Source organism: Heloderma suspectum, chromosome 2 (genome assembly GCF_057233095.1).
Source record: "Heloderma suspectum isolate Gila_16-S chromosome 2, 16-S_ref, whole genome shotgun sequence".
Classification (NCBI taxonomy): domain Eukaryota; kingdom Metazoa; phylum Chordata; class Lepidosauria; order Squamata; family Helodermatidae; genus Heloderma; species Heloderma suspectum.
In genome coordinates, this window is record NC_139459.1 from 362,275,533 (window position 1) to 362,301,250 (window position 25,718).

The window sequence follows — 25,718 nt, forward strand, 5'->3', positions numbered from 1 at the left end:
CATACAGTCTCTTAACTGCCCAGTCAACAGCCTCCCCCCCCCCCCACACACACACACAGGCTCGGTGAAGTGCTTCTGAGTACACGTTTATGAAAATCACCCACGCTTGCTCAACTGCGCAGCTGCAAATCCACAAACATGCAGCATTTCTCGGCTGTGCTGCTTCGTAGCTGCACGTCTCCGCTCTCAAGCTCGATAGGTAAAGTGGGAGACTGTGACGTGGAACTGAAGGCAATGAGTTACTTCCTGGGAGACACGTCTGCCCCTCTGCTCTCCCCCCGCCTCAGGCTACTCTCCCTTCCACCAATCAGCGCATCTTCCCCCAGCCTGCTCCTTCATGCCTCTGCAAGTGCAGAGCGGCGAAGGAGGGGGGCATCGCTGACCACGCTGCGATGTCAATCCGAGGGACGGACAGCTCAAACCCCACAGTGAACTCGAAGCAAGTGGAAACTTCGCAGCCAATGGACTCTGAGAAAACCCGTATTTCTCCATGAAAACCATGACTGGGCTGCGAAGCGGGGACTGCGTCATCTGCCACAAAGGTCTTCCCTTCGAAGCAGCACCAAAGCAAATGGCTCCTGTAGATGGGAGCCAGGTCTCAGTGTACTCTTCCTAATTAATCCTAAACTCCTCTACTGAAAACTACCATTACAGGCTGCAACCCTTTATACACATGCTCAGGAGTAAGTCAAACCCAATAGGACGTCCTTTTGAGAAGACAGATGTTGGATTGCGCTGTAAGTCACCTCTCGTTCAAGGAATGCCACCAAATTTATACACAACAACACTCCATTTTCAAAAGTGTAATTATCCTTTATTATTATTTTGAATATTTATATCTTAATATTGAATTTGTGCATGTTGAATTGATATAACCCAAAAACTAATTCAATAAATTGGTTTTCACAGCTGTTTATGCATGAGTCAAACAAAAGCTGCAACCAGTTTTTCATGCAATTTAAAAACACAATTATATTTAGCCCAATACTGCTGCAAACCTCAGTCCAGCACCAAGGGCACAACAGTCCACCTATATGGAGATAGGTGTGGTCCCTTGCTTCATTAGAGGATAGCCAAGTTGCTGCTTGATGCTTTAAAAAAAAAAATGAAGACTACATTCATATTGAGCTGGACCATATATAGAACTGTGACACTATTAGGTCCACTTCACCGGCCTGGCTGGCATCATGTGCCATTTGGCTCCTCTCAGCTCAGAAGGCTCTCCGGCTCTGGCCACTACACCTAGTTATTATAAAAATTATGATTATATAAGAATTCAATACCTGAATTTGCTTATGCTCCTCTTCCCTCCCCATCCTTTTTCCTTTCGTGTTGTGTTAATTCAATTCTTTGCTATTATTTTAAAGTGTAAGCTGCCTTGAGTCCTTTGCAGAAAGGCAGGATATTAACATAGGAAATATATGAATACTGACAGGCTATTTTTCCAATCAGGAAAAATGGGAAGATAATGAATTGCAGTGGGAGTGTATTTTTTCATCGGAAAGACACAGACCAGGAAGCTGCTACACATGGCTTCAGAGTATGACTGAAATGAATTTGTGAAAAAAACCTAAAACCTCAAGTAACTCTTCCATTTGCTTCTAAAGATTTGAATCTGTATTTTCCCAAACATGTTTTTAATATGTTCCAGCTAGAGATCCTATTGGATGTAGAGGAGGTTAATGCTTAACGTTATCAAAAGGAACTTAAATTTTAGGGTGGGATGTGTGTGTGTGTTCTAACTTGAAAAAAAATTAAATCCATATTTTACCAAATTTCAAACAATAAAGTTCCATTTCAACCAACTGTTCTGTTGTGACAAAACCTCTTGCCTAGAGTTCAAATCTCCATTTTGAGAATGGCCTACCTAAATGGCAGACCTTATAGCCAAAACATGTTGCCAAATTTTGGGACTTCCCCCATCCACTGCTTTTTGTACCACCTAGGCTGATTCTTGCCCATTTTCCTGGGATTTGGGCTGGTCCTGGTACAGGTACTGCCCTACTCTGGATTTTGGTTTGTTTATGAGGAAAAACAGACTGGTATGCAGTGGAGGCTGGTGGCGCCAATGTCAGTGGGGCAGTGAATCCACTCTGGGTTTCAGTCAGAATGCTAAAGGAGCTATCCAAGGTGCTGAACCCTATCCCCCAAATAGGCTCAGTACTTTGGATAGCTCCTTTAGAATTTTGATTGGTTCTGACTGAAACCCGGACTGGATTCACTGCCACACTGAAATTGGAGCCACTAGACTCTGCTGCCAGCATGTTACCTTTGTTTGCTTCCCTGATGGCGTTGTAGCTGTATCTGAGCTGGACTGGGTTGTGGCTGCAGTTGTATGGTAGGTGTTGTCATACGCTGGTGTTTGTTGGTTCTGGGGAAAGTTTGCTGCTTTTATTACTGCATCTGTTTTGGTTATATGAAATGTATGTTGCATGCTGCCTTGAGAAGGCTCCTGCCCTGAAAGGGGGCCTAGTAGGGGTGTACGGATTCCGCACCGTCTGTTCCGGTGGGGAATCCATGGGGGGGGAGGCAATCCGTTCCTCCCCCCCGGAATCCTCCAGAGTGGTTCCGCTCCGCTTGAATTGCGGGGCGGGGGGGAAACTGGCTTGGGGGGGCTTCCCTTCCCTCCTGCCAGCCAGAGCCGTTTGCCTCCTCCCTGTCCCTGCCGATTGCCTTTTAAAAAAATGTCTTAAAAAAAAAAAAGGCGATTGGGAGGATGTGCCCATAGGCTTATACAGAAATAGACTCATGAATCTTGCGTATAAGTCTATGTGTCCATAGGCTTATATGCAAAATTCACTGCTCTGTTTTGCGTATAAGTCTATGGGCACATGCGATCAGCAGGATGTGATTGCCATTTATTTTTTTTAATACATTTTTTTAAAAGGCAATCGGCAGGGACAGGGAGGAGGCGAACGGCTCTGGCTGGAAGAAGCAGCCAAGTGCCGTTCCGCCTCCAGTCCTCCTGGAGCAGAGGTAAGTGGTCCCAATCCGCTGCGGATTCCTGAGGCCGGATTCCAAAGAATCATTTGAATCCACAGCACATTTCTCTGACGTCCCTAGGGCCTAGAAATGTTTTAAATAAATAACAATTCAAAGCACAAATTGAGTTCTCAGAGGCAATATTCTGCCACCTTGTGCTCAGTTGAGGTCATGACTAGGATTTGTTCTGCCCAAGGAACACCAGCTGCAGGACCTGATGGTGAAACAGCTCTTTCCCGCACAGAGAGAGGGGCTGACCTGCTTCGCACTTCATGATAAGCCACGATGGGTTGTGAGCCTTGTTTGTGTGGCACCCGAATCCGGCATGGATGATTCAGCACGATTTGTTAACCACACACAAGCCACCAGGAGAACCCATGGCTTGCTGTTGAGTTGTTGAGGGTGGCTTGTTCTCGAGGTGGCTTGGCGTGACATGCAAACCTGGCAGCATGATTTGGATTAGCTGAATCCATGCCCCGTCCTTCTCTTTATGGGAAAACCCACAGAATATTTGTCAGTTGCTGTTTGTAGAATTACAAGCTGACTGGCCGCTTTGAATATAGAGATTTTGCCTAGAACATCACATCAGGCTACCCGAGGAGCAATGTTAATGCATGTTCTGAGTGTGTGTACATGCATGTGAAGGGGGGCTGGGTTCACACAACACAATAACCCACACTCAAGGTTGAGTATGAGTTGACTGTGGGTTGTCGTTGAACAGTGGGTTGTTCTGTAGTCTGAACCGAGCCATGATAACAAACCAGGGTTTGTTAAGCATGAACAACAAACCATGGGTTCTCTTCATGGGTTGTTTGTGGTTAACAAACCATGGCTTGTTAGCACAGCTGGGTTCTTACAACACAACAACCCATGTATGAACAACCCAAGGTTCAGCAACAAATCACACTCAACCCATACTCAACCTTGAGTGTGGGTTATCATGTTGTTTGAACCCAGTCAGTGTAGGTAGAGGGTTGCATCTCAACAGGTTGCTCAAGGTCCTGTGGAGAGGTGGAGAAGGAAAAGCGAACACTGAAATGAGAGATTGAGGGTCATGGAGACAGGACCTTTTTGGAAAACAGATCCAGCATTTTTATGACAGTTGAAGTGTTACTGTCTCTTGGGAACAAAGCTGCAGACAGAAGAGGAAACTCTGGGAAAGGGAAGGGAAAAACAGACACCATTTGTGAGAGTCAGTTTTAGTGACTGTGACCACCAGCCTGTTCAAGGGTCTTTTCAACAAAGGTGCTTTTGGGCAATAAATGGTTCATTTTAGAATGAATCATCCAGGTCTGGAAAGGCAGGCCTGTGAGGTGGGCTCAGCTGCCTTAAAGGGAGATACTTAGGTAGGCTTTGTGGTTCACATAAAAGAAGGGATGAAGAGTCTCTCCAGAGAATGAGGCTGCTGAGAAGGTGTAGAGCAGGGCTGCTGTATCAGCATCGTAAAAGGCCAACCTCCCCCCAGCACAGTTCACAGTTACTCGCATCCTCTTGAGCTCCCCACTCAGGGACATATGTGAGAAATAAGGGGGGTTGAAAGCCCTGTACTGACCTCCCCATTTCCCTGCAGCCCAGACCCCTTCTTTAGGACTTAATAAAAATTCGGTCTTTCTCTTCACGGACTTTTTGGCGACCCCCACAGCCCAGGCCTCCTCACTTCCCACATTGACCTCCCAGAAATGTCTGCCTGCTGTGAGTCCCTCATGTCCCAGCACAAAAGGATAGTGGTTGAATCTCTCCGGATTGTCAGGCAGATCTTGACATCTGATACCCCATCTCACGCTTTTGCAATCCTCAGACAGAATGAGCCAGGGATGAGCTGTGTCTGGATCCAGAGTTAAATTTGCTATTGGGGGGAAGATGAGGAGGGAGAAGATAACAGGAATCAGCTGAGAGCCAAAATGTACCACAGGAATCACATTCCCTCTCAACTCAGTGGGACTTCTAGAGATTTTCTACACAAAGCATTTATTGTGTGCTCAAGATTCCTTACTCATGGTTGTTTATGGGCTCTTTTGACAACACCATGATCTTCCAGTTCCACTTCTGTTTTTTTGGAGCACTTTCCTAGTTTTTTTTTTTAAGAAGAGGGAAAATGGGGCATAATTTCAGAAAGTGCTGTTTCTACTTGTACATTTGTACTATTCTGCTGTAGCACAGTGCCACCTACTGTTTATGTAGTGGAAAAGCAGGAAAGAAAAGCTCTTTGTGTAGAGCTCAGATCTCAATTCCGCAACTAAACCAAAAGGCGAAACAGAGATTAACAGCCTTATGTAGAAAAGCTCCAATTCAGGATTGGGATGCTCAGAATAAAACATCCACTTAGTTTAGTCAAAATGTTTAGCTCCTGCCCCTCCTGCCGTTCACATCATCTTACAAAAAGCAAAGCACTCTAAAATGGGGGGGGGGGGCAGACGGAGGCAGGAGAGAATTCACACTCCCTTGACACTTCCTGTGTAGACTAGCTATTTGGGATTTCCAGGGGAAATAAGGATCGTTCAGTTCTGGTGAGCAGAGAACAGCTACCTCATTATGCCCTCACTTTGGTTTGGATCAGCCTCAGTATCCATACAGTCCCACTGTGTTATTCACTTCTGCAACAGCTGGGGCAAGATATTTAGAACCCTGCTAAAAAAAAAAAAAAAAAGCCCTTTAGGCTGCAAGGGGATCTGGCCTCATTTCATACAAGAGAAGTTCCCACGCTAATGCCTGTTGTGGAAGAACGACCGGCATTACTTTTGAACTCAGGTTATCCAAGGATGGGGAAAATGGGCATCTCGATCGTTTGCCGCGTTTGGAGTGGGATGGATGTAAACCAGGGCTGGACAATCTTTTTGGCCCTAAGGGCCGTATCTGCCATTGGCTGGGGGCCAGAGGCTGCACATGTGTGTTCATGTGTGCGCACGCGCGCGCGTGCACGCACACAGGATAGGTTGCTTTGAGATAGCCCCAGCGATCCTGATTGGGAGTGCTGCTTTCTCGCTGCTAGTAGCAGCAGGACAGCAGTGATCCCAGCTGCTTTGAGTTTGCTGGGGGACATGGTAGGTTTAGCCTCCTTCCCACTCCAGCGACCCCAACCAGAATCATGGCTTTCCTGCCACCAGGAGCAGTGGTGAAGCAGTGCTTCAGGATCACTAGGGGAGGCTACCCCCCCCCGGCCCCTCCCCATGACCTTGATTAGGATCACTAATAGCAGCACCGGAACAGCGGTCTTTTCCCAGCAGCCCGGCTGATCCTTGTTCAATCCCAATGAAATCCAACCAGCCAACCTTTGACAAGTCCCCATACCTCCCATGTACTTAATCCTCCCATCAGAAATTTACCTTTCCGCAGCTGATATCTAGATAATATAGCATCTGAAAAAGAAAAGGGAACTGAAATTAAGCATTACTTCACCACCACACCTACAAAAAAACATAACAGCGATATCAGCTCATAACATATTTTATTCACGTGTTTATTAAATATAATTAATAACATTGCATGTCTTTTTTATTTATTTCAAGAAAAAGATTAAGAAAGAGCTAAACATAGGGGAGGGGAGATCCACCTCACAACTGTAATTTGCTTGCAGATAAATCAGGCAAACTCGCCCAGCTTGTGGCTCAGAGGGTTCTGGGGTGGCTCATAGGTTGGGACTCAAGGCTAGTCCATGGCAGTGGAGGCAGGTGGCTCCAATGTCAGTGGGGTGGTGAATCCGCTTTGGGTTTCAGTCAGAACCAGTCAGAACTGTAAAGGAGCTTATCCAAGGGAGAGGGACGTCTTGGTGGTGGCCCCCCAATTGTGGAATGATCTCCCCGATAAGGCCCATCTGGCGCCAACATTGTTATCTTTCTTGTGCCAGGTCAAGACTTCTCTCTTTTCCCAGGCATCTGGTGGCATGTGATTGTCAAGGGCTCCTTGGAGGCCTCTCTCAGTCTAATCCAGTAGCCAAGTCCAGACACAGACAAATGGATTCTTTTCAAAGCTTTATTCCTCTTTTACAACTTAACAACTCTACCGTTAGCAACTAGTTATGAGCAGCAGAGTACCTATGCCCTAAGTTGGAACAGTTGGTCCCCGTTTGAAAGGGAATTACTGGCAGACCCCTGAACTTAAGGACTAGGGAGAGTCCCTCCCCTTTTCCCTTGGATCCTCTGGGCGCAGCCGTTGTTTGCGCGCCAACCGGGCACTACGCCTCCTTTCTGCGCCCTCCATTTGTCACAGCTCTCTGCGTCGGCATCGTGCATCCACCAAGTCTGCTATCCGCTCTCTGTTACTCCCTGGACTGCTATCTAAGCTAGGAATGTTGGTGGGAGGAATCTCCGTCAGCTGTGGGCCCTGGGAAAGTGGAGCGCGCTCCTCTCCCAGGAGCGACTGCTCTTCCTCAGAATCAGAACTACTCGGGGATTCTATGGGCTCAGTGTCCACTCTGACAGTGATGAGTTTTAATTGATCCTGGATTTGTTTTATGGTTCAGCTGATTGCTCAAAGTTGTCTTTAGAAAAATGTTGTCTCTGCGTATACTGTCTGTGTGTGTTTTTTATGTATTTAAATTTTGCATATTGTATTTTTAATGTTTTTAACCTTTGTAAACTGCCCGGTTATGGGGCGGTATAGAAATGTAATAAATGCTGCTGCTGCTGCTGCTGCTGCTGCTAATAATAATAATAATAATTTAGAGTTCTGACTGGTTCTGCCTCTGGACTAGGGGTGGGCAACTTGTGACCCTCTAGATATTCTGGCCTACAACTCCCATCATCCTTCACCATTGGCTATGCTGACTAGGGCTGATGGGAGTTATGGGCGAAAAAATGCTCCAGTCTATTACTTTTTTTCGATGACAGGTAAAAAGGAAAGTTGAAAGGGAAAGAGGCTTTTTTAAAAAAGGTGAAAATTCAGGGAAGGGTTTGGAATTTTCCTTGCCAAGGACAGATTGCTTGAATTCCTCCTGTTGCTACAGCTAAGAGCCTGTTCTTTTGGACCAATGTAATGCCTGGTATAAATTCCTTAGAGCCAATCTTCGTTACCTCTGAATTGCTTCATGACACCCTCCAGAAAGGACGTTATATCGCAGAATTCCCAGACCTTCCACTTCAGCGCAGGAGGAAAATCCACAGGATTCCGAAATATCCCCATCTGCTCACACCTGGAGAGCAACAATGTTTGTTACTGAAGAGTTCAGCCTTGCTGCCATTTTAAGTATGCCCCTTAGCACCTTGACTCTAGGAAGCTTCGCTCTGACCTGGTTCGCACATAACTGAGAGTATGGGTTCAGTATGGGTTACTGAATCCTGGGTTGTCATTCCATGTGAACCAGGAACTATGGGTTAACTATGGGTTGTTAACCAGGAACAACCCAGGAAGAGAATCCATGGTGTGTTGTTGGGTTATGAACTCTGGTTTGTTTTAACTATGGGTTGTCCTTACATGCGAATCCAGAGCCATGGGTTGTTTGCCAGGCTGCAGAGGCGGCAGGCACGAATTATTAAAAAAATGGGCCTTTCTATATGCCAGTACTACAGCACCATAAAGACATTTGGAATACAGGAGTGGTCAAAGGAGGAGGAAATCAAACAACCCTAGGAACTGGAAAAAAAACAACTTACATGTTGTGCAGTTGTCTGGCAGACAAGTCATGGGAAAACTCTGGGTAAGACAGCAACCCATACTCTGGCAGCATATGATGAGGTTCTAATCAGGTCCTCGATTTTTCTTATTGTTGATTGTTTAAAATTGTTTTAGATACATGTGTGTCTCTGTGTGTGTGCTGTTTGTTTATATGTTTGTATGTAAGTGGGTTTTATAATGTATTTTAATGGTTTTAATCTTTGTAAACTGCCCAGAGAGTTTCGGCTATTAGGCGGTATAGAAATGTAATAAGTGATAAATTAAATGGGTTGTTGTTATGTGTGAACCAGTTCTCTGTCTGTGAGAATGTGCAAAGCAAAAGCTCAATTAGGCATGACAGGGGGAAGTGAAGAACGGCACAGACCAGCTATTCTTTTTAGTAAGGGGGAGTGCTTGCCATCAATACCTAAAGAGGTGTAAGAACTCTAGATGTATTCAAACGCCTTACTCTGTACCCAGTTCTTTCTGCACACAGCAACCATGGGTATGCCTTTCATTTGGCCAATCAAATAAAGCACCATGCCAAAAAGGCACCATTCCTAACACTAAAGCAATTAACCGCCATTCGCTATCATTTCAGAGTCACTTCAGACCCTGGATGTAACGGTCTTTTGGGCCCACCACATTAGACGGTCATGGATGTTACTCATTTGTGAAGCACGCAAGTAAAATTCTTCTCCCTGACCCCTGCCCCAACCCAGCATTCCATGCTCTACAAATGCTTCTACATTCCTGAAATATTAGAGCAAAAAGGAAAGAAAAAAAAAAACCCTGTTTGCCAACCCTCATCAAACCTCTGAACATGTGCAGTTTTGTATTTTAAATTCCCTCAAGTCATGGCGCTACTGGAATAAAATGGAATTTGCGTCTTCTGCTCTGATGCGAAACACATTTACTTGGGAATAAGCATCATTTTCTTGCAGAAAAGGATAATATATTTTTAAAGTAAAAATAATAAAATGAGCATCTGTAACCACCCCAACTATAAAACATGTTTAAATGCAAGAAGTAAGAAAGGGTGCTGTGGTGAGCTACTCTAAAGGAGCTATCCAAGGTGCAAAGCTCTGACTGGTTCTGACTGAAAACCACAGCACATTCACTGCCGCACTGACCTAAGCCACCAGCCTCCACTGGTCCCAGCCGCACCACTCATTAGCATTATTAAAGGTTAGGAACCTCCATCCAGGGTTTGCGCATGGGACTCCAGTTGCACCAAAGGTAGAAGACTAGCTCAACGTAGATCGCCTTAATTGATTGTTATTTATTTAATCAATGAACATTGCAGCTCTGGTTAAAAGATGTAAGAGCAAAAGAAAACATCTATTAAGCATGGATTTTCAATTTTAAAAATCAAAACGGTTGTGTTTTCCCACTGAAAATGATTAAGAGCATAAGAACGTAAAAAGAACCATGCTGGATCAGACAAAGGGTCCGTCCTTTGAGTCAGGATTGTGGCATTTTTAAATGAAATATTTAGCACCAGGAGTTCCATGTAAAAAATGTTTAATAATATCATGTATGTTTATAGTAATAATAAATAGTATGAATGAGTTGATATTGCACAGTTGTAAAGAAGCCTTGTACAGGTGGGACCATGCCTGAAGTGAAATAAGTGGGATCACTTACCTCTCCAAGGTGCTTGTCACATCCTAGAGAGGAGAAAGTGAAAGAAAATGGAACTCAGTGCCTGCCATAGTGTAGGGAAAATCTTTATGAAGTCAGCAAGGAAACAGCCTCGGGAGGTAAAGTAGCCTCTTAAACTAAGAAGGATGCCAACATTGTTGACATCTTTATCACCTGGACTCATGGACAGGAGATCCTTGAAATGTTCCACAAGCACATCAATAACTTTCACCCCACCATCAACCTAAGCCTTGACCAGTCCATACAACAGGTTCACTTTCTGGATACTACTGTGCAACTGCATAATGGATATATAAGCACTGCCTTATATCGGAAACCTGCTGACTGCTACACTTACTTACATGCCTCTAGGCTCCACCCAGAACACATCAGTAAATCCATTGTCTACAGCTAAGCCCTACAATACAACAGTATCCGTTCAGACTCCCTGGACGGAGACTCCCAGCTTAACAATTTACATCAAGTATTTAGCAGACTTCAATACCCACCCAATGAAGAGGAGGGGCGGGGGGAGATTGACAAGGGCAGACTAGTACCCAGGAACAGACGCCCATCCTATGTCTCCCTCTGAGAGATCCTCAGAGGGAGGCACAGGATGGATCGGCGGCGGCTGTTCCCGAGAGCTGTGCTGGCTGCTTTCCTGCTGCAGCATTTGCAGCCAGCTCTCTCTGGAGCGTCCACCCAGCCTGATGCCTCACTCTGAGGAGTCCTCAGAGCGAGGCATCAGGCCATCAGCAAGGTAGCGGCAGCAGAGGGCGGGGAGAGGCAAGCAATCCACCATCCCTCCAGATACACCACCTGAGGCAGGGGATTCACCCTGCTTCATGGAGGGCCAGCCCTGCTCTGCTCCCAGAACCATCTTCAGCTATGGCCACTCCATAGGACTGGATCTGAAGGAGAGGTGAAAGGCCCCCTCCACTGGCTCTCTTGGTACGAACTGCCATCACGGCCCCTCCCCTCCCACAACTGTCACCTGCAGTGGTCACTGCACCTGAATGTGCTTATTTCCCCTTTTTTGTGTTATGCCTATTAAACTGTCAACCAGTACTGTAAACTGTCAACCCTCCTGAGTGCATTGTCAGAAAATTGGTATATAAATTAGTACATAATAATCATCCATAACAGACGTGATTATCAACAGCATAAACTGGGCCCCTTCATTTCTTGTACAAGGGAAGGAGGCAGAGAAAGACTTGGATCCAGCCTTTCCTTAGAGAGCAGGCTGGGCTGTTTCTACCATCATCTTACCTGCAAGAATTCATTGGGTGGCTGTTGACACGTCTCCTCCATCTCCTGGATGATCCTTTCAAGAGAGAAAAGTTCCTCTGAGAGTCCAGCCAGGTGCTCATCCTTTTTTGTAATTTCCTTCTCCACCTCGTCCATCTGAGCCAGCAGAAGCTTCTCTTGTTTTTCCAGAAACTGGTGTAGCCGTCTGAACTCAGCCACTATCTTTTCTCTCTCTGCCTGTGTTTGCTTCTGCAGTAAGCAGATGGAAAGAGGAGAAAAGGAGGCTAAGCTCAGGTGGTTGGATGGTCTTCAGAGCATCAGGAAGTGGGTTGTGAGTGGGTAATCTGTTGCCCACCAGATGTTTCGGCCTACAACTCCCATCAGCCCTAGCCAGCATTGCCAATGGTGAAGGACGATGGGAGTTATGGGCCAGAACACCGGGAGGGCCACAAGTCCTGCCCGCCCGTTCTAGCGGAAGGGCACTGCTGACTTTCCACAGAGATTGCACTGACATGCAGTAGGGAAAGTGTGTCCTAAAATGGTGTAAGAGCCTACTCGCACTGAACGGGCATGAACATTTTGCACGAGAGATCAGGCCATTCCAAACAGATATTATGAGGAATGGAGCTGCTTCGTGGCTTTGGACAATTTTGCATTTTATGTCCGTTTTTTCCCAATATTGCTCCTATCACCTTTTCAGTTCCCAGTGATGGTGTCTGTTGTGGCGCAGGCCTGCCACTGCAATATCTGTCTTTTGAAAAATACACATTCCAGAGGGTTGGGCAGTAAAAATGCAGCAGCCTTCACCAAAAGAGGTAGCATCCCTGCCTCTTCATCAATTGCTCCAGGTATGTCCTGTGATTGCTAGGTATACACATGGGAAACCTTTGGTGCCTCAACTCACATCTGCCAGCGATAACCAGAGCCAATTTCCTTTTGAATTAACACCCTTCTAGCTACATCTCCTGACTCCAAACGGTGATGAAAGGGTCCTCCTTTGTGTAACTTTCCTGACCGGTGGAACATGTTGGATAGTCATCCCTGACCAGCCCACCAAGTTGTAATAAAAATGGTCTAAGGTGCCTGTCTAGACAGAAAAAAGTCCTACAACTCCCAGCCAGCATGGCTGGCTAAGGAATGCTGGGAGTTGTAGGACTATTTTCTGTCTAAATAGATTAGGGATTCTGTTGGTGTACCGCCCACCCCGTTGCCCATCAGGCTCCCTGCCTGAGCTGACGGAGGTGGTCTCGGACTTCGTGTTGAGGACCCCCAGGATGATGGTCCTGGGGGATCTCAACTTCCATGCCGAGGCCGCTGTATCCGGGGCGGCTCAGGACTTCATGGCCGCCATGACAACCATGGGGCTGTCCCAACATGTCATCGGCCCAACGGATATAAAAGGACACACGCTTGATCTGGTTTTCTCGACTGGGCAGGAGGATGGTGATCTGAAAGTGGAGGAATCAACATCTGTCCCTTTGTCATGGTCAGATCACTTCCTGCTGAGATTTAGACTCCTGGCAGCCTTCCCCCTCTGCAAGGGTGGGGGACCTATTAAAATGGTCCGCCCCCAGAGACTAATGGATTCCGATGGATTCCAGAGGGCTCTGGGGGATTTTCCTGCTGGGATGGCTGGTGCTTCTGTCGAAGCCCAGGTCACTCTGTGGAATGCAGAGATGACTCGGGCGGTTGACACGATCGCGCCCAAGCGCCCTCTCCCTCTGAGCAGAGCCAGGCCAGCTCCTGGGTATACACCTGAGCTGAGGGCAATGAAGCAAGAAGGGAGATGGCTAGAACGCAGGTGGAGAAAAACTTGTGCTGAGTCTGACTGAACACAGGTAAGAGCCCACTATTGAGCTTACTCTGTGGCGGTGAGGGTGGCAAAGAGACAGTTCTTTTCCACCAGCATTGCATCTTCTCAGTGTCGTCCAGTGGAGCTTTTCCAAGTGGTTTGTGGCTTGTTACATTCTGGGCTAGGGAGAGAGACTGTGGAACCCTCGGTCTGTTTTTGTGTCTGCGCGGCACTTTGAAGATAAAGTCGCTCAGATTCACCATGAATTGGACACCACAATTAATGCAGTTCCATTGGTAGAGGCGTTCAGAGCACCGTCTGGTCCAGTTCTATTGGATGAGTTTCAGTTATTGAGGCCTGAGGATGTGGACAAGGTGCTTGGCCAAGTCTGGTCGATCACTTGTGTGCTTGACCCTTGCCCTTCATGGCTTATTAAATCAAACAAGGAGGGGATGTCCGACTGGGTCCAGGAGGTTGCAAATTCCTCCTTGAGAGAGGGAGTGGTGCCAACTGCTTTAAAAAAGAGGGTAATCAGACCACTCCTGAAAAAGCCTAACCTGAACCCGGAGGATGTTAACAATTATAGGCCAGTGGCCAACATCCCCTTCTTGGGCAAGGTGCTTGAACGGGTGGTTGCAGGACAGCTCCAGGCACTCTTGAATGAAACTGATTATCTAGATCCATTTCATTTCAATCGGGCTTCAGGCCTGGTTTTGGAACGGAAACTGCCTTGGTCGCCCTGTGGGATGACCTGTGCCAGGAGAGGGACAGAGGGAGTGTGACCCTGTTGATTCTCCTGGACCTCTCAGCGGCTTTCGATTCCATTGACCATGGTATCCTTCTGGATAGGTTGTCTGGGTTGGGAGTTGGAGGCACTGCACTGCAGTGGTTCTGCTCCTACTTGGATGGCCAATTCCAGAAGGTGGTGCTGGGGGACTATTGCTCTGTGCCATGGCAATTGTGCCATGGGGTTCCACAGGGCTCTATTTTATCCCCCATGCTGTTTAACATCTACATGAAACCGCTGGGGGAGGTTATCCAGAGGTGTGGGCTGAGGTGCCATCAATATGCGGATGACACCCAGCTCTACCTCTCTTTCTCATCAAAACCAGGTGAGGCAGTGGCTGTTCTGAATCAGGGCCTGGGCACAGCAATGGACTGGATGAGGGCCAATAAACTGAAACTCAATCCAGACAAGACGGAGGTACTGTTAGTGGGTGGTTCGTCTGCCCAGCTAGGTGATATTCAACCAGTTCTGGAGGGGGTTGCACTCCCCCTAATGGATCACGTTCGTAGTTTGGGGGTGTTCTTGGACCCAGAACTGTCACTTGAGGCACAGGTGAGCTCAGTGGCACAAAGCACTTTTTATCAGCTTAGGCTGGTATACCAACTATGCCCTTATCTGGACAGAGATAGCCTACCTACAGTTATCCACGCTCTAACTTCTCGTCTGGATTATTGCAATGCGTTATACGTGGGGCTGCCTTTGAAAATGGTCTGGAAACTTCAGCTGGTCCAAAATAGGGCAGCAAGATTGTTAACAGGGGCTGGCCAGCGAGCTCATATTACATCAGTACTTTTTCAGCTGCACTGGCTGCCAGTCCAGTTCTGGGCCCGATTCAAAGTGCTGGTATTAACATTCAAAGCCCTTAACGGCTTGGGGCCAGGTTATCTGAAGGATCACCTCCTCCCATATGTGCCTGCCCGGACCTTATGATCATCCTCAGCGGCACTTCTCCGTGAGCCCCTGCCAAAGGAAGTGAGGTGGGTGGCTACTAGGAGGAGGGCCTTTTCTGCTGTGGCACCCCGGCTATGGAATGAGCTCCCTAGTGAGGTTCGCCTGTCACCTACATTGTATTCTTTCAGGTGCCAGGTGAAGACCTTGTTTTTTTCCCAGGCATTTTAGCATTTTAGCTTTCTAGACTTTTAGCTTTGCTGTTTTAAATCTGTATTTTAAATCCCTGCACTGCTGCTAGGTTTTATTCTGGTTTCATTCTGGTAGTATTGTTTACTGTGGTTTAATGTTAAATATATTTTGTATTGTTTTATTGTGTGCTCTTTGGTTTTAATTTTTGTGAACCGCCTAAAGCGCTTTGGCTATTGGGCGGTATAGAAATGAAATAAATAAATAAGCAAGCAAGCATAGGATTGTGGCCTAAGATACCCCTATTCCTCTGCCACCTCCTTTGACCATCTGAAGATACTCTGTACGGAATCTACCCAAGTGACTCGATGGCCTTGTAGGCCCCTTTCAACCCTACTATTCTATGATTCTATGATCCTCTAGATCTGTGAGTATTCTCTCCCAAGAATCTTAGTGTAAGCTAGCAAACTTCTTCACGTTTATTTTATTTATCTTTTAAGTACCTTTCTACTTTTTCCCTTTGTCTCTTATTTTGGTGCCTAATAAAGTCTTTTCTTTTAACTTTGAACCTGAAGTTTGGAGTGAGTTTGTGGCAAGCCCACAGACTCCCCCCACCCCCCATCCTAGACCATGTTATTTATGCTCTATGCTTTATGCTAATAGGAAGTAAAGAGGTGCTGAAACATGACCAGCAGAAGACTGGCGGGGGGGTGCTGTCTGGCTGTCTCTCCTATTCCCAAGTAAATACACTGGGGACACTGGGAAAAGTGCACTCTCTCTAAATTTAAGCTGACTAAGAGTGTGTGGTGGGATCTGAGGGTTAAAGCTGGTGAGGACAATACACAGCTCTACCTAACTAGGCTGGTGTGCACCCAGGAACCACGACAGTGACACTTACAAGCAAGTCTTGGTTTTCCCTTTTTGCATGTGCTGTATATGCCATTTTTCTCTCTCTCTCCTCGTTTATAATCTGCAGGCAGCTAGAGATGTGACCCTAAAGATGAAACAGAAGTTCAGGATTAGTTCCTTTTACAAGATTATTTATTTGCCTTTTGTTTGTTAAAATACATGCATCCTGCTTTTCAGCCTAAAAGAAAAAGGCATACAAGGAAGCTCACACAACCCTTAAACCCCATAGAATAGTCTAAGCCAATAAGCTAAGAGAAATGAAAACCACAAGAAGAAAAAGAAGCAAGAAAAACAACAGCACTGAGAGCCAGTGTGGTGTAGTGGTTAGAGCACTGGACTGGGGCTTGGGAGATATGGGTTTCAGTCACCATTTGGCCAGTCACTGACTCGCATTCTAACCTACCTCACAGGGTTGTTGTGAGGATAAAATGGAGAGGAAAATGTTACTGTAAGCTGCCTTTGGTTCCTTGGAGGGAATAAAGGCTAACTATAAATGTAATAATAAATTAAACAAATAAATAACTGAAGAAGCACTCGATAATCCCATATCATATCCGATGCCTGAGGATTTCTTCCAGTGTGCATTTCAAAGCAAACCAACCTGATCCACTCCTGCTGGACTATCATGCGGATCAGAACACAGCTATCCTTTGGAAATTGCACTTCCCTGAATTTCGCACTGCATTTCTCGGCTCAAAAAACATACCACACTGTGTGTAACAAATGTGCAGTTTAGGATAAAATAAGTTTGGAAATGTGTATTTTGAGAAAAATACATTCAACAATGCATATTTAAATATGAATAATCTTGCAGCCTTTTTTAAAAAAATCACAGATTAATGCGAAAATGGGACAGAATACATTTATGAATGAACACATACAAAACTGACACAGACCAGAAATAGACTGATCCATCCATTCCTATCTGCAGAAGTTTAGCCCTTCATTCCTAATTGATTTATCTTTTGAATTCCCTTTTTCTGCCCAGGTCCATGAGATAATCTCCCCGTTTTCAATTAAAATCTGTGAATTGCCCCTTAAGTTTGCCCCTGTGAATTGCCCGTTTCCAATTAAAATCTGTGCATTGCCCACATGACACTTCAGGGTCAAAGTGCAATTCCCTCACTATGTGAAGCTGAGCTTGCCTAGTTTCAGCGATTGCTGGAAGATATTGTTTTGGGTCATTTACACACATTGAATGAAGTTCTGTGAGGCTTTTTAGGGATCTTAGGGCCTTGAGAGCTAATTATATGGTTGTTCCCTGCCCTGAATCCCAGTGCCGGGGAGGGGGGGTCCTCTTAAGTTCCTTCATCATTATCCCATTGTAACCCACCAATATATTGAACAGATTGTTACATCTGTAAAGTGAGACAGGATGATTGCACAACAAAAGCCTCATCTGGAAGCACCCTAGGAGATGGACCATGAAGGTGACAATTTAAAAGCTTTGGCTATCTCTGGCAGGCTTGATACATCAAAACAGTGCATCAAAAGGGTTCCTGTTTTCAGGATTTGAAAGCTGAAGGAAAGACGTGATATTCCAAGCGGGTAATGGAAGCTAGCTATCCTAGTCAAGGACATTTGTTGCTTGAAAGAAATGGACACTGAAGGACAGCTCAGCATTACAGTGCTTTCTGTGGTTGGATCCCAAACCCAGTCTTTCCCATCCTCTATATCCCCAGGCCCCTCTTTGGCTATTAGGGCGTCCAGACTATGACAACAAAAGAACCATCTCACCCTTCAGAGAAGAAAGGCAAAGACGCTGCTGCACAGAGGCTCCCATGGTTCTTTTTTGGTTCCATGTATTTATTTATTCATTATTAATTATATATTTAATCAACATACTCTGGGTGGATTGCATACAGTTAAAAGACTAAAATGCCATGCAAAAAGTTAAAAAATATAAAATGCAATACAGATATTTAAAAGAATAAAATACAAAACAACGAAGAGCACAGGAATAAATAAAACAGCCATAAAAATCTAGAAGTAGGTCTCCAAAATGCCTGGGACAGAAGAAAGATAAAATGCCTCGCCCTGAAAAGATATCATCGTAGGTGCCAGGTGAACCTCTTTGGGGAGGACATTGCATAAGAAGGGTGCCACAACCAACCCTCTCTCTTGTAGCCACTCACATAACTTCCTTCGGTGGGGGCACCCAGAAGGCAGTCTCCAAAGACGATCTAAAGGTCTCAGCAGGTACATACAGGAGGAGACATTTCTGTAGACACTCTGGTCCCAAGCCATTTAGAGCTTTAAAGGTCAACTTTGAATTGGACCTGGAAATGGACTAGAAGCCATTTGTCGCACACATATGTACAGACAAAGACACACACACGCAATGAATAAGGAAGGAGGACACACAGGAGAGATACAGTAAGCAATTCAGACAAAGCCCCACAAAACACCCTGTAGATCTAGGAAGGTTTGTTTATTTATTTGTTTGTTACATTTATATCCCACCTTTCTTCCATTGTGGAACTCAAGGTGGCTACATGTGGTTCCCAGGTGGTCTCCCCTCCAAGCACTGACCAAACCCAGACCTGCTTAGCTTCAGCAAGGTGGCTGCCTCATCTGCCTTCAGACCATGCCCTGGGTTGTCAATTGCCTGCAGTCAGCTGCGGGTCTCTCCGAGCATCCGCTTGGTGACACAGTCGTGTTTGCTGCTGTGTAATCTGTGAAACAACCCTCAGGAGAGAGCTTTAAAAAAGAGGGTTGTGTTCCAGCACCCATTATATTGGAACAGGTTGGGAACTGTTCAAGTATTTAATCGAAGTGGTTGGCTCCAAAAACGGGAGATGTGTTGATTTGCTGGGGACAAGAAAACTATCATAGGAACATAGGAAGCTGCCTTATACTGAGTCAAACCATTGGTCTATCTAGCCCAGTACTGTCGACACTGACTGGCAGCAGCTCTTTATGGTTTTAGGCAAGGAAATTTTCCAGCACTACCTGGAGATCCCGGGGATTGACCTGGCACCCTCAGCATGCAAAGCACGGGGTCTACCACTGTGTCACAGCCCCTCCCACAAAGACCCTGGTATGGGAGTTGCTTCCCCATCGCACTGAAGGGAAAGTGCCTATTCCACACACACCAGGAGGACTCCATTACCAAAGGTCCAGACCCTTCCCTACCTGGTATTCCTGGGCAGCCTCTTCCTTGAGAAGCACAGTGTGCATTTTATGTTCTGGGGCACACTTACACTTCCAGCACACCAACTTTTTATCTTCTTTGCAGAACAGGTGGAGTTCTTCCTTGTGTCTCACACACAAGGTCATTTTTCCAGAGGTTCGTGGCAAGAGTTCAACTATATTCGCCAGCTGCCAGTTGGGCTGGAAACTCCTTCTCTTGATCTGGGCTCTGCAGACAGGACACTCCAAGTCCCCACCCTGTTGTTCCCACGTCTCACAGTAGTGTGTGATGCAGCCCCGACAGTAGTTGTGGCCACAGTCCAAGGTCACTGGGACACTCAGATACTCCATGCAGATGGGGCACTTGACTTCCTGTCCCATATCTGTGGCTGGTGGGGCTGCAGCCATGGCGGATGGAGTCCCTGTGGCTTTGTTGACAGAAGAGGTGGCTGTAGAGGGACAGCAGAAAGAGAACAGGCCAGGGAAGGGAGACATACCAGTTGTTAATAACCTTTGAGCAAGTAACCACTTCAAAAACCCGCCAGTGAGAACAAGGGTGCCTCCACATGGGAAGCTCCCAGCACTACCAATTAAAAGGCATTGTGCAACTATTGTGTACATTTAGATGCCAGGCATTTAGGGTGCAGCCCTATGCATATTTAGACAGAAAAATGTGCTATAATTCCCAGCATGGCTGGCTGGAGGCATGCTGGGAGTTGTAGGACTTTTTTTCTGTCTAAATATGCATAGGATTACACCCTTAATCTGTGTTAAGTTGCTCCCAGGGCCAGCCCTGCCATTAGACATAATTAGGATAATGTAAGCCACCTTGGGTTCCTTGCAAGAGGAAAAAAGGCGGGATATAAATGCAATAAATAGACAGACAGAGTGAAATGGTTGCCTCAGGCGGCAGATGCTGGGAGGCCGCAGCAAGATGTTGGAGGAGAGACCTATGTGCCAGGTGGTCTGCTCAGCACCCCCTAAATTAGCCTCCCGTCTTCAGGAGCAATGGAGGATGCTTTCCCTCACTGATTGAAGGGATGGCGTCAGGAAGACTAAAGCTGAGAACGAGCTGAGGTTAGCGAGGGATGCTAAAAGCAACAAAAAAGCTTTCTTCAGCTATGTGCATAGTAAAAGGCAGAGGAAAGAAATGGTGGTTCAGCTATTAAATAAGGATGGCAAAATGATAACAGATGACAAGGAAAACGCAGAAGTGCTCAATTCATACTTTGGCTCAGTCTTCTCCCAAAAGAGGGTCTATGACCCCCCTGCGAAGGCGAACTACAGGCTGAAGGGGCAGGATTGGGCTTGAGGTCAAGGCATATGGTCAAGGAACACCTAATTACTTTGAATGAGTTCAAATCTCCAGGGCCAGATGAACTGCACCCTAGAGTAATAAAGGAACTGGCAGAAGAACTCTCAGAACCGCTGTCTATTCCCTTTGAGAAATCATGGAGGACGGGGGAAGTGCCAGATGACTGGAAGAGGGCTAATGTTGTCCCTATCTTCAAAAAAGGTAAAAAGGAGGAACCTGGGAACTATGGACCAGTCAGTCTGACATCAATCCCTGGGAAAATTCTGGAGCAGATGATAAAGGAATCCATCTGAAAGCACCTTGAAAACAATGCAGTGATTACTCGAAGCCAGTATGGATTTGTCAAGAACAAATCCTGCCAGACAAATCTGATCTCATTTTTGGATCAGGTCACCTCCCTTGTGGTGAGGAATGCTGTGGACATAATATACCTCGACTTCAGCAAAGCTTTCGACAAAGTGCCCCACGATATCCTGATGAGCAAACTAGCTCAAAGTGGGCTAGACTAAACAACGATCCGGTGGATCCACAGTTGGCTACAGAATCGGACTCAAAGAGTGCTTATCAATGGGACCTTCTCAAGATGGGGAGAGGTAACGAGTGGGGTACCGCAGGGCTCAGTCCTGGGCCCAGTGCTCTTCAACATTGTTATTAATGACTTGGAGGAGGAGGTGCAGGGAATGCTGATCAAATTTGCAGATGACACAAAATTGGGCGGGATAGCTAATACTTTGGAAGACAGAAACAAAATTCAAAGGGACCTTGATAGACTGGAGCGCTGGGCAGAAAACAACAGAATGACATTTAATAGGGATAAATACCAAGTTCTGCACCTAGGAAAAAGAAACCAAATGCACAGTTGCAAGATGGAGGATATGTGGCTCAACAACACTACAAGCAAGAAGGATCTTGGAATTGTTGTCGATCACAAGCTGAATACAAGCCAACAATGTGATGTGGCTGCAAAAAAGGCAAATACTGTTTTGGGCTGCATTAATAGAAGCATAGCTTCCAAATCCTGGGAAGTACTAGTTCCCCTCTACTCAGCACTGGTTAGGCCTCATCTGGAGTACTGTGTCCAGTTCTGGGCACCGCACTTTGAGAAGGATGCAGACAAGCTGGAGAGGGTTCAGAGGAGGGCAACAAAGATGATCAGAGGACTGGAAACAAAGCCCTGTGAAGAGAGACTGAAAGAACTGGGCATGTTTAGCCTTGAGAAGAGAAGACTGAGGGGAGATATGATATCGCTCTTCAAGTACTTGAAAGGTTGTCACAGAGAGGAAGGCCAGGATCTCTTCTCGATCATCCCAGAATGCAGGACACAGAATAATGGGCTCAAGTTACAGGAAGCCAGATTCCAGCTGAACATCAGGAGAAAATTCCTGACTGTTAGAGCAATAAGACAGTGGAACCAATTACCTAGGGAGGCGGTGGGCTCTCCCACACTGGAGGCATTCAAGACGACGCTGGACAGCCATCTGTCAGGGATGCTCTGACTTGAATTCCTGCATTGAGCAGGGGGTTGGACTCGATGGTCTTGTAGGCCCCTTCCAACCCTACTATTCTATGATTCTATGATGCTGAAGACAGATTCATTTACCAGTTGGCTTTTGTACATGTGTAGCAACAGATACTATCTTGTTCTTTGCCTCAGGTGGCAAAATGTCTAGGCCAGCACTGGCTGCTCTGATTGTTGATATTACTGCTGACTCCTCAGTGTTTTTGGATATTTTTAATGTTTTAAATGTTCAATATTGTGTTATTCTGATACTTTTATTAGTTATTTTGTTCTTGTTGCTTTTTGGTTTTATGATTGTAAACCGCCCCGAAGGCATTGGCCAGTTGGGCTGTATACATATCTGACAAAAAATGGCATAATCCTATCAAGAAAAAATCAGCCTCTGAACTCAGAGGCTGACGCCTATCCAATGCAGGGTGGACAGAGCACGAAAGGCATCTTCTCCTCCGTGTTCCAGCCACCCTGCATTTGTGGCTAGACACATGTTTTCTTGTGTCTAGCTGCAGCTTTGGGAAAGGGGAGGGAAGGGGCCCAGAGACCTGATAGGAAGTTGTCTAAAGCGGCTTCCACAGTCTCCTCCCTTCCCCTCCCTGCACCTGAGGTCAGACAACCTTGGTTTCCAGAATCTGAAAAATCCTATGCCCATCTAGACATTGTCTAGTGGCCATAGGATTGCTCTCTAAGTAAATAAATTCCAGCTGTTTTCCAGTAAGATGAAAGAAGGAAAATGTGGTGGGGAAACCCAGCAAGGTTACAAAAGGAAGACTACGTCATTTGGATTTCCTATAAAACCCTATAAATAAGGAAGGCCAATGACAGAATAAAAGGGTGCTTCCAGACAAGGCTTTACTCACACCATCAGTCTGCCTCATTCACAGGATTTTACAGAAATTCAGACGTCATCATCTTTCACTCGTAACCCTCCTGGATTTTATTTATTCTTTATTTTCCCACCATATCTTCTGTCCTTTTCCTTAATGCAGAAAATCCATACCTCCACAACACCTTCTGAGTGGTAGCAATAGGAGCCATCCATCTGGACGCACCCCAAATTTCCACTGCACTCTCTAATACAATCAGTCCTCTATCATGCCTTCTGCTGTGTGGAACTCACTTAAATAAAATTTAACATCATGTTTAGACTACTGCAATATGCTCTACGTGGGCATACCCTTGAAGAGTGTCCAGAAGCTTCAACTGGTGCAAAATGTGGCATCTGGGCTGCTAACTGGTGAACAGTATTGGGACCATATTACATTGCCCTGCAGTGGTTGCCAATTGCTTTCCAGGTTCAAGTCAAGGTGTTGGTTTTAACATTTAAAGTCTTAAATGGCTTAGAACCTGGCTATCTAAGGAACTGCCTGCCTCACTATGACCATGCCTGGTTATTAAATTCCACAGAAGACACCCTCTTCTTGAGGACACCATTACTCACCGTGGCCCGTTTGTCAGGCACATGTGGCAGGGCTTTCGCTTGTGTTGCTCCCAACCAGTGGAATGCGCTTAGCCCTCACCCTCTTGGCTTTTAGAAAGGGTGTGAAGATTAATCTTTTAAATTTAGCCCTTAATGTTTTACACTTGTGATGCTCTTTTTTATTGTTAAGATGTTATTGTTTTAAATCGTTGTTCACTGCCTTGAAGATTTTTTAGCAAATAAGGCAGTAACTTAATGCTAACAATAATAATAATAATAATAACCACACAAAATAAGACCTGGGTTAGAAAGAGCATGAACTGAATTTGCCGCTACCTATTGTTTGGGGGTGGACATGTTGCTGGTGTCTTGGGACCGCCCTGCCACTTACAACTATGCTATGTTCCAGGGCATGGTCTGAAGGCACATAAGGTAGCCACCTTGCTGAAGCTAAGCAGGTTTGGGTCTGGTCAATACTTGGAGGGGAAACCACCTGGGAACCAAATGTAGCCACCTTGAGTTCCATAATGGAAGAAAGGTGGGATATAAAAGTAATAAACGTAATAAATAAATAAATCCTGGATTTCTCCAGCATGTTCTTATAGGAAGATCTCACTATTCTCCTGAGGAAGAAAAGGAACCAGGAGGTTCTACCTACAGACAAACGCCATTGAGACTTATCTTTTCCCATCTCTATTCACATTCCGCTCCTCTTCTTAAAATACACTGTCTTATGACTCTTTTATCAGCTGGGAAGGAGGCCACAAAGATCATTCCAGAATATCCACAATTTTCATCTGCTATCAACATCGGTTTTATTTGGGTACCAGGTAAAGACATGGCTTCTTACCAAAGCCTTTGAGGGCCAAATCATTCCCTAAAATAGCACACTGTTTTAACTGTTTTATTGTTTTAGATTTTAATTGGTATTAGCTTAATAGTTTAATAGTAAAATATAGTTTAAAACTATTAATAGTTTAATAGTAAAATATAGTTTAAAACTATTAATAGTTTAATAGTTTTAGGTGTTTAAATTATTTATTGCTTTATACTGTTTAAACTGATTTTATCTGTATGCCGCCCTGAGATCTTAATGATATAGGGCAGGATACAAATGTTTTAAATAAAAATAAACGAACTTGAGCCCCCCACCAAAAAGGTCAATTAATAAATATCAGTATATATTTGTTTGTCTTTATAGTTATTGATGTTTGCAATAAAAATACAATTTTAAAAATCATTACGTCAAGAATGTCAAAAGCATTATAAAAGCAGCAATAAAATCAGATAATATAAACTCCTCGAATAGCAACAGCAGCAGAGTAAAATAACAAGGTCTTTGCCTGACGCTAGAAAAGCATTAACAGAGATTCAGGAGAGATAAAAAGAAGAAGTACTTTCTCACACTGAGCACAGTTATAACATGGAATTCAAGATGTAGTGATGGGCACCAATTTGGGTGGCTTTAAGAGGGGATTGGGCAAATTCCCGGGGAAGGCTGTCAATGCCTATTGGTCCTGATGACTCCGTGCTACCTCCAGCACCAGAGGCGGCGAGCCTATGCACGCCAGTCGCTGGGGTCCTATTGCACTCGTGTTGTTTGTGGGTTTCCCATAGATGGCCCTTGTGCTGAACTAGATGTTCCCTTGTCCTGATCCAGCACGGCTCTTCTTATATTCTTACAGGCAGCCGCTCCCACTTCTCTTAATCCAACGGGGATTTCCTTTTTCTGGGCCCGTCCACGGTTTAGGTTGGTCGTCTCGTCTTATTTTAAAACAAGAAAGAAAGCCGAGCACCCTGCACATTTACTTCGTGAAATATCTGGCGCCTCTTTACATTTTACAAAAAAAAAACAAACCCCAAAGAACAGCCGTGTTTTTCCAGACGGGAGCCTCCGCTCCTTACAAATGTGCGCCGGCAAAGAGATGCGCGAGCAACCGCTTCTACGCCGCTAGCTGAGCTCGGTCGGGCGTTTTGGCCCCACGCGCTTTGTGCAGGGAAAAACGCGGTCTTTCCACCGGCGCGGAACAAACCTGAGCAGTGCCGGATCATGGGATTTAATTCTCAGCCGCAGGGCTGTTCTATACACGCCTGCCTGGAAGGAAGCCTCGTTGTTTTCAGTGGAGCTTACTCCCGTGTCAGCGTGTCCAGAATTGCCGCCTCAGAAAAAAAATATGCTTACCTTCGCTGCAGGCCTCGCTGCTTGCTAGGAGCCGTGAGCGAATTTCCTCCGCCCTTTCTTGGTTCTTCGATTTGAACTTTCATCTCCTCCGCTTCCTGTCTCCCGCAGCGGACGCACTTCTGGTCTGC

At 45.7% G+C, this 25,718-nt stretch overlaps 1 protein-coding gene across 1 annotated transcript; it reads right to left on the reverse strand.

Annotated features, from left to right (window-relative positions):
• Positions 1 to 796: 796 nt before the first annotated feature.
• On the reverse strand, positions 797 to 25,718 carry LOC146355669 (tripartite motif-containing protein 10-like). Its single transcript, XM_084831020.1, has 8 exons — positions 25,591 to 25,718; positions 19,164 to 19,609; positions 16,018 to 16,113; positions 11,485 to 11,712; positions 10,219 to 10,241; positions 7,992 to 8,110; positions 6,306 to 6,338; positions 797 to 4,828 (listed from the first exon to the last, which is right to left on the reverse strand). The coding sequence occupies exons 2-8, from the start codon at positions 19,566 to 19,568 to the stop codon at positions 4,311 to 4,313; spliced, it is 1,422 nt and encodes a 473-aa protein (XP_084687146.1). The 5' UTR covers positions 19,569 to 19,609; positions 25,591 to 25,718; the 3' UTR covers positions 797 to 4,310.

Coding starts and splice junctions, on each gene's coding strand:
- LOC146355669 (XM_084831020.1), bottom strand. CDS start 19,568: ATGGCTGCAGCCCCACCAGCCACAGATATGGGACAGGAAGTCAAGTGC. Junction 11,713..16,017: donor GGGAAAACCAAGACTTGCTT/GTAAGTGTCACT, acceptor TGCTTACTGCAG/AAGCAAACACAGGCAGAGAG. Junction 8,111..10,218: donor GTGACAAGCACCTTGGAGAG/GTAAGTGATCCC, acceptor GTTGCTCTCCAG/GTGTGAGCAGATGGGGATAT.